Source organism: Momordica charantia, assembly GCF_013281855.1.
Source record: "Momordica charantia cultivar OHB3-1 chromosome 9 unlocalized genomic scaffold, Mcharantia_2.0 BLBB01000009.1, whole genome shotgun sequence".
NCBI classification, from domain to species: domain Eukaryota; kingdom Viridiplantae; phylum Streptophyta; class Magnoliopsida; order Cucurbitales; family Cucurbitaceae; genus Momordica; species Momordica charantia.
Genome location: NW_028275167.1, coordinates 29608735 through 29626185, shown reverse-complemented (window position 1 = coordinate 29626185; position 17451 = coordinate 29608735). Strand labels below are relative to the sequence as shown.

At 38.2% G+C, this 17451-nt stretch overlaps 2 protein-coding genes and 1 pseudogene across 2 annotated transcripts; 1 reads left to right on the top strand and 2 right to left on the bottom strand.

The window, feature by feature from the left end:
• Positions 1-643: 643 nt before the first annotated feature.
• LOC148209313 (UDP-glycosyltransferase 89A2 pseudogene) lies at positions 644-2506 on the bottom strand (annotated as a pseudogene).
• Positions 2507-4292: 1786 nt separating this feature from the next.
• LOC148209312 (UDP-glycosyltransferase 89A2-like) lies at positions 4293-6074 on the bottom strand. Its single transcript, XM_088117840.1, has one exon. It carries the CDS (start codon positions 6013-6015, stop codon positions 4525-4527), a length of 1491 nt encoding a protein of 496 aa, XP_087973966.1. The 5' UTR covers positions 6016-6074; the 3' UTR covers positions 4293-4524.
• A 1631-nt stretch (positions 6075-7705) lies between these two features.
• MGP3 (male gametophyte defective 3) lies at positions 7706-17116 on the top strand. The gene is made up of 19 exons (XM_022293329.2): positions 7706-8740; positions 9196-9426; positions 9546-9679; positions 9822-9888; positions 10079-10137; positions 10345-10462; positions 11336-11449; positions 11551-11682; positions 11763-12179; positions 12347-12397; positions 12661-12731; positions 13499-13583; positions 13691-13843; positions 13987-14061; positions 15058-15147; positions 15265-15312; positions 15412-15526; positions 15639-15742; positions 16304-17116. Exons 1-19 carry the CDS (start codon positions 7967-7969, stop codon positions 16412-16414), a joined length of 2949 nt encoding a protein of 982 aa, XP_022149021.1. The 5' UTR covers positions 7706-7966; the 3' UTR covers positions 16415-17116.
• The last annotated feature ends 335 nt before the right edge of the window (positions 17117-17451 follow it).

Sequence of the window (17451 nt, the reverse complement as noted above, 5' to 3'; positions counted from 1 at the left end):
CAAATCAAACTTAATATAATCCTTATACATCTTGTATACGTATATTACCTTATAGAATATCATATTATTAAAGTTTCATTTGAAGTGATTATGACAAAAGTGAATATAACTCTACGATAATTGGTATATATATTCGGTTATAGGCAGAGATTAAATTCTAGCAAAATCCATCACCTCGTGAGAACAAATTTTTCAATGTTACCATTTTATCATTTCATACTTTTCTATTATATTTAGTAGGTTTGAATAATGACGAACAAATCGTGTTTTTTTTTAAATGTCATGACGGCAGCATTAACATTACTCAGGAATTAAAAAAAATTAATGTTTTAAATTAATGTTCATCGTTGATAGTTATTTAGAATAATTGATATTGCTAAACCATACAAAAATTAAATAATAGCTTACAAATTTTAAAAATTAAGTATCAACCTAGCCTAATTAATTTGGCACAAGAAGTTAGTATTACTTTATAACCTTTTTTTTATTCTCAAAATTAGAAATTACCGAAATCTAATTTATCAAGCACAACAATCTCAAATTCGGCCGAAACTGAACAAATAAAATAAAAATCAACTTTTACCAGTGAATTTGACATGTTATATCACTTTTATGCCTAAATTTAAAGTATAGTATGATGAAATTGAAATTTTAAGTTGGGTAGAAATATGATATTTTATGAATAATAATACGGAGCATCACTAAATTTTTGGCATGACAAGTAGAAGATAGGAATATAGAAAAAAAAATTATCTAGTATTTAATTGAGAATTTGATTCCATAAGAGCGTTTATTGAGGTTTAAGCTGGGTTAGCTTACTGACCAGCTGGTGCATGTCCTTCCATGAAGTCCCATCAGGGCCCACTGCCTTCACTGCCTCTCTTTTCAGAGCTCGAGCTTTCACTTTCTCCGGCGATTCTCCGCTCATTGACTCGGCGATGACCTTCCCCAACTCGTCCGAGTCCGGCACCGAGTTCGCCCCCTCGCACACTCTCACCGCCACTCCCATCTCCTCCACCAGAAGCCTCGCGTTGATAAACTGGTCCGCCTCCATCGGCCAACCCAGTACCATCACTCCCCCCGTTATGCTCTCCAGCACCGAGTTCCACCCGCAGTGGCTCAGAAACCCGCCCACCGCCCGGTGGTTCAGTATCGCCACCTGCGGTACCCATTTCTTCACAACAATTCCACGATCCGAAACACGTTCCTCAAACCCAATCAGTATGCCGTTGCCGCCGCTGGATCCACGCCCACCATCTGTTTGATGAAATGTCTTAACGACCCACACGAATCGAGCGCCGCTTTTCTCGAGCCCAGAAGCCAGCGCTTCCATTTGGTGTTGATTCAGCTGCTTTTGACTCCCAAAGCAGACGTAGAGCACCGAACCATCAGGGCATCCGTCGAGCCATTTGAGTAGATGATCGGAACTCGAATCGTCTCGAATTGAGCACCCCCCATCCCCCGCGGCGATGAGATTCATCGGCCCGATCACAAATACGCGCCCTTCGCCCCTTAATTTCCTATCGTGCTCCAAAAGCTCGTGCTCCAAAATCTCGAATGAATTGAAAACACTCAGCCAGCTAGACGTATTCGCCAGCGCGTCGTCCCTCAACAAATCCCAATCGGGGTCCGAATCCTGGTACAACCTAATCGGTGTGGGCAAATGCTCCTTTCTGAACGACGGCGAGTTGGGTAGGTCAGTAAACTGGATGACAGGGGAGGAACGGAAATGATCCGTTTTAACTTGAACCCAAGAGTAGTGAAGAACATTGATGAGGCAGGCACCACAGGAGTTGTAAAGGATTCTGGGAATTCGGAGATGGTCGGCGAGGCGCTGGGTCCAGCCGAGGAAGAAATCGGAGATGATGGCGGAGGGAGGGGATGGGTGGGAGTTGAACCATTGGACGATTGGGTCGTGGAGTTGGCGGAGGGCGAGCATGATGGGGAAGTTGCCATGGTTGCCGATGTGGCTGACGTGTTCGACGCCGGCGGGGAGTTTGGGGTGAGCAGGGAAGGGGAGGACGAGGGTGCGGACAGAAGAAGGGTTGGCGTGGAGAAGGGGGTGGAGGAGGGGGAGGTTTTTGGGGGTAACCAGGACGGTGAGGGTGAAGCCGCCATGGGAGGCTAAGTGATGGGTGAGATCGAGGAGTGAGAGCATGTGGCCCTGAGCTGGGTATGGAATTACCAGTAGGTGGCAGGAGGTTGTCGCCGGCGGTGGAGACGACATCGTTTCAGTTCAAGCCAGATGAGCTTTGCTTGCCGGCACAAGTCCTTGAGATCATGAGGAAGAAGATGAAGAATAAATAGGTGCTACTGGATTATCACTTTTTTCTTTCACCAAATTCCACAGACTGTGAATGACGTCAGCTTTAATAATCAGCACAAAATAAATCTCAAACGTAAGCGCAACACTCTTGTTTCGGAGGAAAGAAAGGAAAGGAAAAAAAAAAAAGCCTGGCAATCTTCTAATCCTACCTACCCGCACTTGTTGTGTTCACACCGAATGGGAGTCGAATGTAATTGATATAATTTTATTGAATTACTTTTATTAATCGAATTACTTTTATTAATCTTCATGTGATCTTGGGTTCGAATTCTTATCTATCCCCACTAAATCGAAATGGAAAGGAATTAAAATGAAGCATTTACTTACACGCAATCGGATTAAGATGAAAATCAAATCATCACAATGAGATATGAATTAGATTAGACTCTCTTAGGGATGAAAAAAATTTCCATTATTTTAAAAGGAGATTAGGGCAGAAAGAAAAAAGTTTTTACCATAAACCTTGGTAAATTGACATGGTATGATACTTAGTAAACTGAGAAGAAAGATGAATTTTCTAATTCTTCATCCACATTTCTTAAAAATTAATAGAAATTTCAAAATTTTCTTCTCTTGATCTCCTTTTTTTTTTATGTTATAAACTTTTTGTCAATTCACTAGGTATGTGTAGGTTTATCACCAACCAATTTTAACATTCAACAAGGAGAGACTAAATTGAAAAATATCAACCAACATAAGCTTAACTCAATGTTAACAAGAGATCATGAATTCGAATCTTTCATCCCACTAGTTGTACTAAAAAGACAATCTGGATGAACCTTTTCATCGAATTTGAGTTATGCGGTTGACAAGTTAAATATATTTTTTAATTAAAAAAAAAGTCTGTAAATATTTTTACTCTTGATTCTCTTTTTTCAATTTACTCTCTAATATTTTATATTTTATAAGTTTTGATTCATATTTTATATATATCAAGTATTTTTTTTCTATTAAATGTTATCATCAAGTATTCATTTTCTATTAAATTTTATCATCACTTGCCAAAAATGGAGATATTTGGATTTAAGTAGCAATTTTTATTAGGCTATCAACTGTCAATATATCGACACAAGTGATTGAGTTAAGAAGTTTCTCATGATAATATGCTTCATAAAATATAAATTACTTAAAAGAAATCAGCTCGACTCTCTTTTGAGTAGGTCTTAAAAGGAGTTTGAAAGTAGGATCTAAAAAGAGAAGGAAGATGCATAATTTTCCTTTCTTTTATTTTTTCTTTTTATATAGGGTATTCTACATATTCATTAATACAAGTATATATGTATTATCTTTTTTGATTTATTATAGTTTCTTTTTCTTTAGTCACTATAAAACTTATCTAATGAAGAAGGATATAGTAAATGAGGTGCTTTGGACAACTCATTAAAAAGTGCAATATAAAATGATTTGTCAATTTTATATATCAAAGAGTAATTTGAATATTGCAAGCTACGACATTAGTAAATTTTTAATTTCATAGATATATCTATTTCATCCACTTAAAATGCAGAATTAAATATAATGTATTTTGATAGTACGTCATCTTGATGGTCAACGACTTCATTGAACAAAAACAAATACACAAAGGATGAAATTAAAAGTTTTAAAAGATGAGGAGCTAGCTAGGACGTTTGGCTGCCTTAAGATTTTGCTAAAATAATGATTTAGTCATTGAAGTTTAGTTTGTAACGATTTAGTCTATCTACTTTTAAATCAACAACATTTTAACTCTAAACTTTAGTAGGTAACAATTTAATCCCTGTAATTTAAGGTTCATAATAATTTATCTCTATTGTAAAAAATTTTATTAAATTTCTTATATATAGATTAGTAAATCGATGAGAAATCAAATACGTTTATAAATTATGAAAACAAAATCAAATTTTGATGATTTTTTTCACGTTACAATTTTTAAATTATAAAGACTAAATTATTATATACTAAATTTTAGGGAATAAAGACTAAAATGTAAGAAACTAAATCCATCAACAAAATCATTAGTGAGATTACAGTCAGCAAAAGTATTTTTAACCCAAAAAAATTACAACATTGAAGATTAAATTAAATATTTATTTCCTTTTGAGTTTAATAAGAAGATGGGGAGATTTTTTTTCTTTTAATTTAAGAATTGAAAAATCCAAATACATAAACATACCTGTCCCTGTGGCATGCAAGTCCACGTGACATCCATCGTCTCTCTTTTATCCACGTGGCATCCACTGGATGAGGTTATTGATAAGTTCATTCAAGTCCTTCCATGAACTCCCATTGACCCCCGTGGCATTTACCGCCTCTCTCTTCAGAGCTTTCGCTTTCATTTTCTCCGGCGACTCTCCGCTCAGTGACTCGGCGATGACCTTCCCCAACTCGTCCGAGTCCGGCACCGAGTCCGCCCCCTCGCACACCCGCACCGCCACTCCCATCTCCTCAACCAAAAGCCTCGCGTTGATAAACTGGTCTGCTTCCATGGGCCAACCCAGAACCATCACTCCGGCCACTACGCTCTCCAGTACCGAGTTCCAGCCGCAGTGGCTCAGAAACCCGCCCACGGCTCGGTGGCTAAGTATCGCCACCTGCGGTGCCCATTCCTTCACAAGAAACCCACGATCCGAAACTCGGTCCGGCATGCGACCACTGGACCCACCATCTGTTTGATGAATTGCCTTAACGACCCACACGAAACGAGCAGCGCTTTTCTCAAGCCCGGAAGCCAGCGCTTCGATTTGGCGCTGATTCAGCTGCTTTTGGCTCCCAAAGCAGACGTAGAGCACCGAACCATCGGGGCATCCGTCGAGCCATTTCAGTACCTCATCTGATTCTGAACTCGAATCTCGAATTCGGTCACGCCCATTTCCTACCGGGTTGAGACTTAGCGGTCCCACGCCAAATACACGCCCTTCGCCCCTTACCTTCCTCAAGTGCTCCAAATGCTCCTGCTCCAAGTTCTCGAAGGAATTGAAAACACTAGCCCAACTGGACTTATTTGCCATCATGCCGTCCCTCACAAAATTCCAATCGGGGTCCGAATCCTGGTACAGCCTGATCATCGATGGTAAATTCTCCGTTCTAAACAACGGCGATTTGGGTATGTCACTGATTTCGATAACAGGGGAAGAACGAAAATCATCCGATTTGACGCGAGTCCAGCAGTAATCCAGAACATTGACGAGGAATGCACCAGAGGAGTAGAAGACGATTCTGGGGATCTGAAGATGGTCGGCGAGGCGCTGGGTCCAGCCGAGGAAGAAATCGGAGATGATGGCGGCGGGAGGGGATGGGTGGGAGTCGAACCACTGAAGGATTGGGTCGTGGAGGTGGCGGAGGGCGAGCATGATGGGGAAGTTGCCGTGGTTGCCGATGTGGCTGACGTGTTCGACGCCGGCGGGGAGTCTGGGGTGAGCAGGGAAGGGGAGAAGGAGCGTGCGGACAGAAGAAGGGTGGGCGTGGAGAAGGGGGTGGAGGAGGGGGAGGTTCTTGGGGGTAACCAGGACGGTGAGGGTGAAGCCGCCATGGGAGGCTAATTGATGGGTGAGATCGAGGAGTGGGAGCATGTGGCCCTGAGCTGGGTACGGAAAAACCAGAAGGTGGCGGGAGGTTGCCGGCGGCGGTGAAGACGACATCGTTTCAATTGGAATGAGGAAGAAGAAGAACAATTGGTTCAATTTATAGGCGACCACCCTCAAAGTTCCCATTCACACTAACTTTTATGTATTTTTATTTGTCTATTTCTAGTAAGTCTGATAAAGACAAAAAATATATAATAGTTTTTATATTTTTAGTAATTTTCAACATTGTTCTTATTCTTAACCATTTTCAATTTTTTGAAAAATATATCATTCAATTTGTTCCTTAATATTTTTATTTTTTTAATTACATTCTTTGTTAAATTTATCAAAATTTACTAGAAAAAAGATTGATCATTAATTTATTATATTATTTCAATACATGGACATCAGCCTCATCATTGAGCTGGGCCGGTCCAGTCCAAAGAAGTAATGGCCCAAGCTTGGCCGAGGTCCAAGTCCTACGGGCCTCAAGTATTGTTTGGACTGGGCTTGGGCCGGTCCAACCACTCAAGCTTAGGCTCATAGCTCAATCCATGAGCCTAAGTTAATGAGTCAAAATTGGATCGGACTTGAATCGGCCATTTGGATCGGGTTTGGATCGGCCCGTATATTAATATATTTTTAATTATTAAATTTTAAAATTTAAATAATTTACAAACTATGTTTTTTATTTTTAAATTCTAGAATATATGTTTTTATATAATTTTTGGTACATTTTTTTGGTTAGTTTTATAATTTTACTCATAAATTTTATTATCTCATATGTTACAAATTTAAGTTGTCTTATTTTTAAAAATTATATTTTTTATTTTTAAAAATTAAATTTATAATTTTTAACTTTATACCGGAGAAATTGAAAATTTAAACACTTTGAATGATTTGAGATTGAGAATTATAATTAGAATTTGAGTGAAGAAAAAAAAGAAGGTTGATATTTATAAGAAAATTTTATATTAAAAAATTTTAAAAATTACAACCTAAATATTATTAGATATGTTTTAAAATAATTTTAAATTTTGAATTTGGGAAGTTAGAGTCTCTTCGTAATATATTACTTATTTAAGAGGGAGAAACAAAAATCCTACTTCCTACATGTTAGCCTACCATATCTAATTTATTTTTTATAATAAATAAATATATTAATATTATATAATATAAATATTAATAAATATTGGATCGGGCTTTTAGGTCGACCCTACAGGCCAATCCAAATACGGCTTGGGCCGGCCCAAATTAAAAAATGAATATCCATATCTAATCCAATTAATAGAAGGATTGGATTGGGCCGGGCCGGTCAAACGTTGACCTTGGATCGGACTTGGACTGGGCCTGGACCGACCTTTAGACCTCGGGCCCGATGATGAGGCTGACATAGACATGTCATTTCTATGTATTTGGAATATATTTGATATGTACATTGAATCAATATGAATTTGATTCAATCTAATTTGTTCATCTTTAAAGTTCGACTCACCATCAATAAAAATCTAATTTGTTGATCTTTAAAATTCGACTCACCGTCAATAAAATCTCTGCATAAATTTATATGTCAATGAACTAAACATTTTAAAAGATTAAAGGTAAAATTAAGAATTATATAAAAGATTAAACATCATTTGATATATGAATGTTGAATGATAAAATTGTAGTGCTACCTTTTGAAATTTGGGCCAAAGTTTCCTTAGTCCGAAGACGTGGTTCAAACGGGCAAGCCCATTAGATCCAATATGAGCACAAGTGGGCTAGTTTAGTGCGGGCACGAAACGGGTCGAGTTATGACCCGCTCGTACAACTGGTGAAGGAATTGTTGAAGAAAACATAGGTTTAAGGAGGGTTTAATGGCGGCCACTCTGGTTCTCTTCTTCACCTTCCCACTGCGTTGAGATCTCTACCTCCGCTCCCTCCCCCCATCCTGTTTTTGAATTCTTCATCTTCACGCTTCTGTGCTATGTTTCTCACTGCCTGAAGAAACTACATATGTCGACTATCATATTTTCACCTTCTCCATCTCCATCAGCTGCATTTTGGATTCTTTGAACTTGTTGTTTAAGGAATTGGGAATCCCTGGTACCAAAGAATGTGGAGAAACATTGTCAAAAGAGCTGCTTCAAGGAAGGATATATTATTCTCCCAGCCGTCTTCTTCTCGCTTCAGAAAAGTTATTGAAGACCATATCTTTCTCGAGCAAATTAGATCTTCCAGGACGCACAGAGGCTTGAACACTTGTCGCCAATTGGCAGGCTTTCGTAGAATTGGCTTTCTCCATCCCGACAATCCACATTCAAGCGAACCCCTTCTTTTTCATGGGGTTTTAAACCATGCCAAAGGCTACGCAACTGCCGCCGAGGCGACCATATCCGAGGAGGACTTATCGGGCTCCGAAGAAATTCAGGAATTGATGGAGGAGCTAACAAAACAAGAAAAGCTGGAGCATCACTTTAAGCAGCCTAAGAGAATGGTCGATGGAATGGGAGTGAGTAAGTACAATATGCTGCGGAAGAGACAGGTAAAGATGGAGACAGAGGCATGGGAAGAGGCTGCCAGAGAGTACCAAGAACTTTTAACGGATATGTGCGAACAGAAGCTGGCGCCCAATTTACCTTACGTGAAGTCTTTATTCCTTGGTTGGTTTGAACCATTGCGTGATGCAATTGCTGCGGACCAAGAGTATTGCAAGGATAAGAAGAATAGAGTGTCTCATGCTCCTTATTTTGATCTTATACCGGCAGATATGATGGCAGTGATTACGATGCATAAGTTAATGGGGTTGTTGATGACTAACAGCGGAGGAAATGGTAGTGTCAGGGTAGTCCAAGCTGCTTGTCAGATAGGAGAAGCAATTGAACACGAGGTTGGTTGGTTGGTTTAAAGTTCTTAGTTTTATTGTCTACAATTTCGTATTTATTTGTCATTTTCAGTTGATTATAAGTTCGTCAGAGATCAGAGTGAAATGATGGGTTTCTTTTCAATATTTTGTTACCCGCCAATTCTGGTTAAAAAAAAGGCTTAATCGAATGCTTCTCTTGCGGCCCTTGCTTTTCGTATCTTTCTTTTATTTTCTCAGCTAAAACTCTGTAATCGCTTAAGCTGCATAACTGGGATTCGTTTGGGGGGCGGGGAGTGATTCATCGCAATGTATAGTATGAATAGTCTGCATGTCTCCCCCCCTTTCACCTGGTGCCCAGAGTTGTCCATTGTTCAGCTAGTTTTCTTACCTTTTTTGTGTCAGTTTTTCTTTCTTGCATACAGATATGTAAGATAATATGTGAAACATTTATTTGGACGATTTTCCTTGCTACGAAACAGGTCAGGATACACAAATTCTTTGAGAAGACAAAGAAGAAGAACGTAAATGAAAAAAATACTGAAGCAGAAGCTGATCCTGTGGCCGAAGAACAGGAGAAACTGGCTAAAGAACAAGACAAATTGAGGAAAAAAGTCACCAAACTGATGAAAAAACAGAAGTTGCAGCAAGTGAGGATGATAGTCAAGGAGCAGGACGATTTAAAGCCTTGGGGTCAGGATGCTCATGTGAAGGTTTTTGTTTTAAATTTTTTGTCCAAATGTTGTTGTCTACTTGCTGCTAGTTACGTAGATCCCATGTATGCATATTAACAACTAAAAATTGTTTAATTCTAGTTTCTATTACCTTCCAGGTTGGTTGCCGTTTAATGCAGTTATTGATGGAAACAGCTTATATTCAACCCCCAATTGATCAGTTAGGCAATGGTCCGCCTGATATTCGCCCTGCATTTGTCCATACTCTTAAAACTATAACAAGAGAAGCACAGTAAATAAACCTTGCACTCTGCTTCTCGATTTAGTTAACATATTTCTCTCAATTCTCTTTTTGTGCATGTTATTTCCATGTCTGAACTCTATTAGTCCTACTACTATTAATTATTATTATTTGGTCTTTTTTTTTCCTATAGGAAGACTAGCAGGAGATATGGTGTTATTGAATGTGACCCACTAGTTCGTAGAGGCCTGGAGAAAACTGTATGTAGAATCATATATTGTGGGCTGTTCCATAATTGATGGAAGTTTGGTTTTTTTTTTTTCTTTTCCTGTAAATATTATTTATACATTATTATGGTTGTATGATTTTTCTACTCTGTAGTTCTGCATGCCTCCTCAAAATTTCTCCTTTTCTATCTTGGATTAGTGATTGTCCTCAGTTTTGTCTCAGGCTAGACACACGGTCATTCCATATCTGCCTATGCTGGTGCCTCCTCTTAATTGGACAGGGTAGGCCATTTTATATTCTGAAGTTATTTGGATAATTTCTAATATTTTTCATGAATGTTTAGAGATTCTACAACTTGGTTCCACGTAAAAATATGCCATTTGTTGGAGAGGATATAGATTTAAGACTTGTTTTCTTCGAAGCATCAGTTTGATTTTAGTATTGTGCGCTTGTTCTGTTTCATATTTGATATTTGCTATTCTCGGTAGGTATGATAAAGGAGCATACTTATTCTTACCATCCTATGTTATGCGAATACATGGAGCTAAGCAGCAACGTGAAGCAGTTAAAAGGGCTCCAAAGAAGCAACTAGAGCCTGTTTTTGAGGTTTCAGATTTCTGGTCTCCATTATCACAGTTGAACGTTTTTCTATACATACCTTTGATTTTCCTTACTTCTTCCTCCCCCTTTTCCATATACCAAGTTGGAAAGTTAGTATCTCTTGGAGCACTCTGTTACTTCCTCTTTATGGAATAAGGTTTTTCTTTGGCAACTTTGTGTTTCTTGGACTTTTTCTTTTTAAGTTGTGATACTACCTTAGAAGGAGCTTGTGAGATGTAACCCATTTTACAGTTAAAGTCAATATTCTTTTGTGAAGTCGAAGTGTAGAAAGCAATAGGCACATCTTCAGCAGGAATATTTGACCCTTGGAAAAGAAGTCATTTTACTGTTTCTTTCTGAACTCTAGTTACAAAAAAATTAGGACTATTCCTCATTTCGTGAAGCCTTTTCTATATTGATAACTATAGGTGTTTTCGATTAGCTTCTATGCCACTTGGTAATTTTATGTGACAATTGTCTACTCCTACAACTTTTTATGACTTGAAGAGATCATGTCCTAAGTTGGTAGCCTCAAAAAACTTGAATAAAAAACAATATCTCTTTGAGTACTAGACCAACCATGGTGGTTTTCAAATTTTTAAATTGTTAAGAAAGAGGAGTTTTACTCATACTTTTAGGGTCTCACATTCATAGTTTCCTTTATGGATGGTCGTGTAAATAATTAGGCTCCTGGCTTTTTTTTAGGCTTTTCTATTGGTTGATTATATTCTATGGTTGGATTTATTATTTGACCTTTATTATATCTCCTATCTTCAATGAAAGTGCTTGTTTCCCATTTCGATAAATATTAGCACTTGATTAGATTGTAACAGTTCTACTTGTTGTTTGTTTGACTTGTACAATCATGGTTGCATTTAGGCTCTTGATACACTTGGAAGAACCAAATGGAGGGTGAACAAAAGAGTTCTTAGCGTGATTGACAGGATATGGGCTAGTGGTGGTCGTCTTGCCGACTTGGTTGACCGTGAAGATGTGGGTCACTGAGGCAGACTACTATTTGTGCCTATTTGCATGTTTCTTTTCACTTATAAAATTGATATATTTTTTTGTAACTTGAAGTTCAATTTGTACAGGTTCCTCTGCCAGAGGAGCCAAATGTGGATGATGAAGCAGAAATCCGAAAATGGAAGTGGAAAGTCAAGGCTGCGAAAAAGGAGAACAGTGAGAGGCATTCACAGCGGTGTGACATAGAGCTTAAGCTTGCAGTAAGAACCCATTAGATGAATACAACTTAATTTGAATCCTCTTTCAAACACATTTCAATTTACTTTTTTTTCGTGGGCAGGTGGCCAGGAAAATGAAAGAGGAGGATGGCTTTTACTACCCTCACAACCTAGATTTTCGAGGCCGGGCATACCCCATGCATCCATATTTGAATCATCTTGGTTCTGATCTGTGTCGAGGAGTTCTAGAATTTGCGGAGGGTCGGCCTCTTGGAGAGTCAGGCTTATACTGGTTGAAGATACATTTGGCAAATCTGTATGCCGGTGGTGTGGACAAGTTATCTTACAAGGATCGAGTATCATTTACCGAGAACCATTTAGAGGAGATTTTTGATTCCGCAGACAGGCCTCTTGAAGGAAATCGCTGGTGGTTGGGTGCAGAGGATCCTTTTCAATGCTTGGCAGTGTGTATTAATCTCTCAGAAGCATTAAGAAGTCCCTCGCCAGAAACGACTATTTCCCATATGCCCGTACACCAGGTATTACTTTCATTATTTTTGATCTTCCATCCCTAGCTATTTACGTATTTACTGTTCGTTTCTTGTAATAATCTCTGCAACTCTCTCATTTTTCAAATCATAACCTCACAGCTATTCTGCAGTATTTGTTATTGTTCATCCTTATTGATTTCTCTATAATTTGGCAGGATGGTTCCTGCAATGGCTTGCAACACTATGCAGCTCTTGGGAGGGACAAGGTAATCAACTTTCACCTTGGTAGCTAGATAAGATTAAGATACACAGTCTGCTTAGAAGTGAAGCTACTTCCATTCTTACTTGGCTGTTTATTGTTTTTTTTTTTAATTTTTAATGGCAGTTTATTTCAAATAGTGGAAATCTTTCTTTTATTATTATGTATTTTGTGAAATTCGTCAATTTTCACAATAAAGAAAAGTTCCGTGCGAGGTGGCAAGTTCAATGTTTCCCTATATGCCTTTAATACCGTGTCATTTTTCTTCAGTTGGGAGCAGCAGCAGTTAACCTTGTAGCAGGAGACAAGCCTGCCGATGTGTACTCGGGAATTGCTTCCAGGTTGCTGCATCTCTTGCTACATGTTTGATTGTATTGGAGGATTATTTTAGTTGTCCTTGATGTTTCTGATGAGTGGAAGTTGAGTCCTGATTCTGTAGAGTTACGTATGAAATGTGTGCTTCTTTTAAATCCCGAATTGTTACCAACCCTTTGGCTTGGTTTATTGTAGTTATTAGAGTCTAATAACTTTGGAAAAAGCCTGTTCTTCCAAATAAGCTGGAAAATTTTAAATCCTGGTTTGAAACTTCCAAGTACCATTGTCTAGTCACATGAGACCAAACCATGAGCAAATACGAGGATCATGAGACAAGATGACAAATAAATTATCTGTAACCCATTGATGCAAAGAAAAGTAGAAGTTAGGAAAGCACAATTGGTCCACTTATTTTCTTTGTATCAGAAGGCGGAAGTTGCAAAAAAGACTTCATAGTTATATCACCACTGGTTATTGCCCGGTATTGCTAAATCATTTTTATAAAGGAACTAATCATGCTTTCCACAAACTATACGAAATGAAAGTATGCACAATACAAGTGGTATTTGAGATAAAATCAAAAGGACCGTGCTGTGTGTTCTGTGCATTTTACTTCTTGAACTTTGGTTGACGTTGACCAACTATATCAAAGCAAAATCACCAATTTAGGCTGTTCTCCTTGATGCTTTTCTTTGTAAAAATGCTAGCAAAATGACTTTGTGTTTCAAAGCATGTTGTTGGCTTCCTGAGGGAATCTAGTTTCTTTGTTTATTTATATAATTTCTTGGTGCAGAGTTCTTGACATAATGCGAAGTGATGCAGAAAAAGATCCTGCAACTAATCCAAATGCATTGCACGCTAGACTTTTAATCAATCAGGTCTGATTACTACTGGTTCAAGGAGAAGAATTTTCTTAGATCTGTTTCGAAGAGCTGCTTGTCTTATGCTTCTCCTATAATGGATTCATATCTGTGACTGCAATCAGGTGGATCGTAAACTGGTGAAACAAACAGTCATGACATCAGTCTATGGTGTCACTTATGTGGGCGCACGGGAGCAGATTAAAAGAAGGTTGAAAGAACGATCATCCATTTCTGATGATTCAAAATTATTTGCCGCTTCTTGCTATGCAGCTAAAGTGAGTCAATATACTGCAACGTGCTTGTGAGAAAAAATATAACGACTTAAACAGTTTGTTGCTTCTTTTTTGCTGAACTTCTCTTCTAATTCCAGAAATGCTTTTTAGTGAACTTTTTTCTGATTTGAAAACTGCTCGTGCAGACTACCCTGACTGCCTTAGGGGAAATGTTTGAAGCAGCAAGAAGTATCATGAACTGGCTTGGTGAATGTGCGAAGGTGCGATCCCTCATTTAGTGATCATTGTTATTATGTTTGGTTTGAAAATATTTAGTCTCACCAACTCGAAGTTGGGATTGTCCACTAGTCTTCCTGCCTCTTGTAAGTTCTGTTTGTACTTTGTCCTCAGTTTCTGTCCTAGTCATTATATACCTAACTAGTTTTAATAACATTCATGATTTGTCCAAATTGTTTTCGCTTTCCCTTCCAGACCATGACCAAATAACATTCGAAATTTTGAATGAGGTTGTTCTTCGTTAGTTTATCAACAATCTTAGAAATTCTACACGGGGACTTACAAATCCTTAACTAACTCACACCTTGCATCACCTATTTACGTTACTTATGCTCTTGGGATTCCCACCTAGAATAAGTGAACTGGAAGGGGGGTTTCCTTCCTGTCAAGAACTTTCTCAGATCCTACCAGCTTCAGAAACAGAAACTTGGAACAAAACTACCCGATGCAAAGCTTCCAACATGTAAAATCTGCCACCCTTACCACATCCTTCAGCGCACCCAATAAATCTTACAAGTCCTAGCTTCCAAATTTGATTAATTTCTTCGAGTCAAGTCTTTTCACAATTTCATTTTAATTTCCCACACACATCTCCCTACTTTTGACACCTTAGTTCAGCTGCAGCATAGAGATTGGGAAATGTCAACATCAAAGGCTGGTCCACCAGCCACATGCTCTTCTAGAACCTCATCCTTGAACGCACACCCACTTGAGCTTAATATTTTCTTCGAACGTGGGTATTAATTTTGAAATACAACTCCAAGGACTACGATGTCCTACCATATTTGTTCAATTTTTTGAATCATCCTCCCTCTTCTTGGCATTTGATACTCAAAATAACATGATTTTATATCATCTTGGAGAGTGGACTGGTTCTTGCAACATTGCATGTGCCTTTCGGTAATTGTCCTTCTGCCTAGTTACCAATCAAGTTAGTGTGTAGCTTTCCTATGAACATCCTCGCATCTAATTTTCAACAGGTAATAGCATCAGAGAATCAGCCAGTTCGATGGACCACTCCACTTGGACTACCAGTGGTGCAACCTTACCGGCAACTAGGAAGGCATCTTGTAAAGTTCTAATAAATTTAAGCTACCAATTTTTTTTTTTGACTTCTATAGCAACAATTTTAGACAATCGTATTGTTGTTTCTGTATTTAACTGAAGCTATACTCGACTTGTTGCAGATCAAGACTTCCTTGCAAGTGTTGACACTACAACGAGAAACTGACCAGGTAGTTAACTCTCTTGGGAAGGGTCACTGTATGCAGTAGTGCAATTCATAGATCACATGGATGTATTTTCTAGTGATTGATACCTATTATTTACTGCAGGTCATGGTTAAGCGGCAGAGAACAGCGTTTCCTCCAAATTTTGTACACTCCCTCGATGGTTCTCATATGATGATGACTGCTGTTGCCTGCAAGAGGGCAGGCTTAAACTTTGCAGGTTCACTTTGTTTTTCTTTTTCTTTCTTCATTGGGTCCTTTAGTTCAGCGAAAGATGTGAATTAAAAGTGTTCAATCGTGCTAATCTCTCTTCTTGCAATGTTAAATTACAGGAGTCCATGATTCATATTGGACCCATGCATGTGATGTTGATGAAATGAACAGGATACTGAGGGAGAAGTTTGTTGAGCTATATGAGGCCCCTATTCTGGAGAATGTAAGTATCTCTCCCCATACATTATTTACTAACATACATTCCCAAAAAATAATAATAATACATAATAATAAAATAAAGAAGAAAAAATGGAGAGAGGGATCCCATATTTCATCAGCTATCTATTATGAGAGACGAATCCTTTATACAAAAAGAACTGGCAGTCCTGACTACTTAGGGTTCTATTGCTCTTAGACAATCATTTATAAAACTAGTCTAAGCTGTTTTTGGGTAATTTAATCCCATTAGATATGTTAAAGGGTAATGCCCTTTTAATTAATACGAACATATCTGCAGGAGGAGGTTTAGAACTTCAATTATTTATGTATAGATAGACTAGTTAGGAAAACCAATGGCCCAATTTTTCACACATGACATGCTTCACATTGTAACGAGTCAATGAAAAATGGAGAACATCCAGTTCTCTACTTTTGATCATATTTATGTGAACTGTTAAAGTCTATGGCATCCTTGAACTCAACTCATCATCCTATGTTTCAAGTATCTTTTTCTATGCGGTTGCAATTTCTTTCCTTGTAAACTCAATGATTTTCATTTCTGCAGCTACTGGAAAACTTCCAGAAGTCCTTCCCCACTTTAAAGTTTCCCCCCTTACCAGACCGGGGAGACTTCGATCTCAAAGATGTCCTGCAATCTTCCTATTTCTTCAATTAATGCAACCTAGACGCCTAAGTTGGAAGCTCTTTCTCATGTGTTCTACTCGTCTGTGGATGACATCAGTCCTAGACAACAGTAGCAATCTTCAAATCATGGAAACCAGACTATGGAGGTAAGTGAAATTTGCTTCTTGGAGGAGATTAAGCCTGACCTTGGGTCAAGCTGGTCAAGGTCAGTGCTGTCCAGCTACTTGTACATATATTTCAACCATCGACTCTATATACATCTTGGAACTTGGAAGTTCATCTGCCATTCACATATTCAACTGACTTGAGAAAATAAAGAAAATGCTGCATCTTGGAGCTCCAGAGTTTCTACTTTCTTGGTGTTCTGACGCAGACTTTAAGTTCAAGATATACTGCAACCAATCAGAGCTTCAGAAAATGGAGGCCTCGGGGTAAGCTTGTTAACTTGAAGAGGAGAGATCCTTAGACATCCTCCATGGTTTCACATTACTGGAACCTCACTGACAATTCCCAAAGATCAGCTGGAGCGTTGCCATGGAGTTTTTCACTGTAGTCATAATTTATATTTGTTACATATTATTTGTGTAAAGTTCGTCAAGGAAAGTAGTGCTGATGGGGTCTCTTTTTTCTCTTTTTGTTTTAAAATATTGATTCATTCACTATTTCAAGGAAGAAGGAAAGTACCTACTTTTGTTGGGTTAAAAATATGGAATGTTCCACACCAACTTTGGCACATTTATCTCAAGTTTTAGGCATGTGACGTACCTGCTAATTTGATTTTAGTCCTTTTCAGATTGCATAGCAAGAACTTGGTCCAAGAAGCTCCAATAATGTAAGAAGCTTGCTAGAGAAGGTCTTGAATTACTTTTGGAATACATCAAATCTCTACCTAAAAGCTATCAAATGAAAAAGTTGCTCCTTTGAATTTACTAAATATTTAAATATAACCATGAGCCAAAATTTCAAAAGAAAGCTGCGAAGGAATTTCTTCATATCTGGATCAGAACAGATTAGAAAACTAGACCCATCTAATTAATGTGAATTGGTCCTATTTGATAACCAGAATAA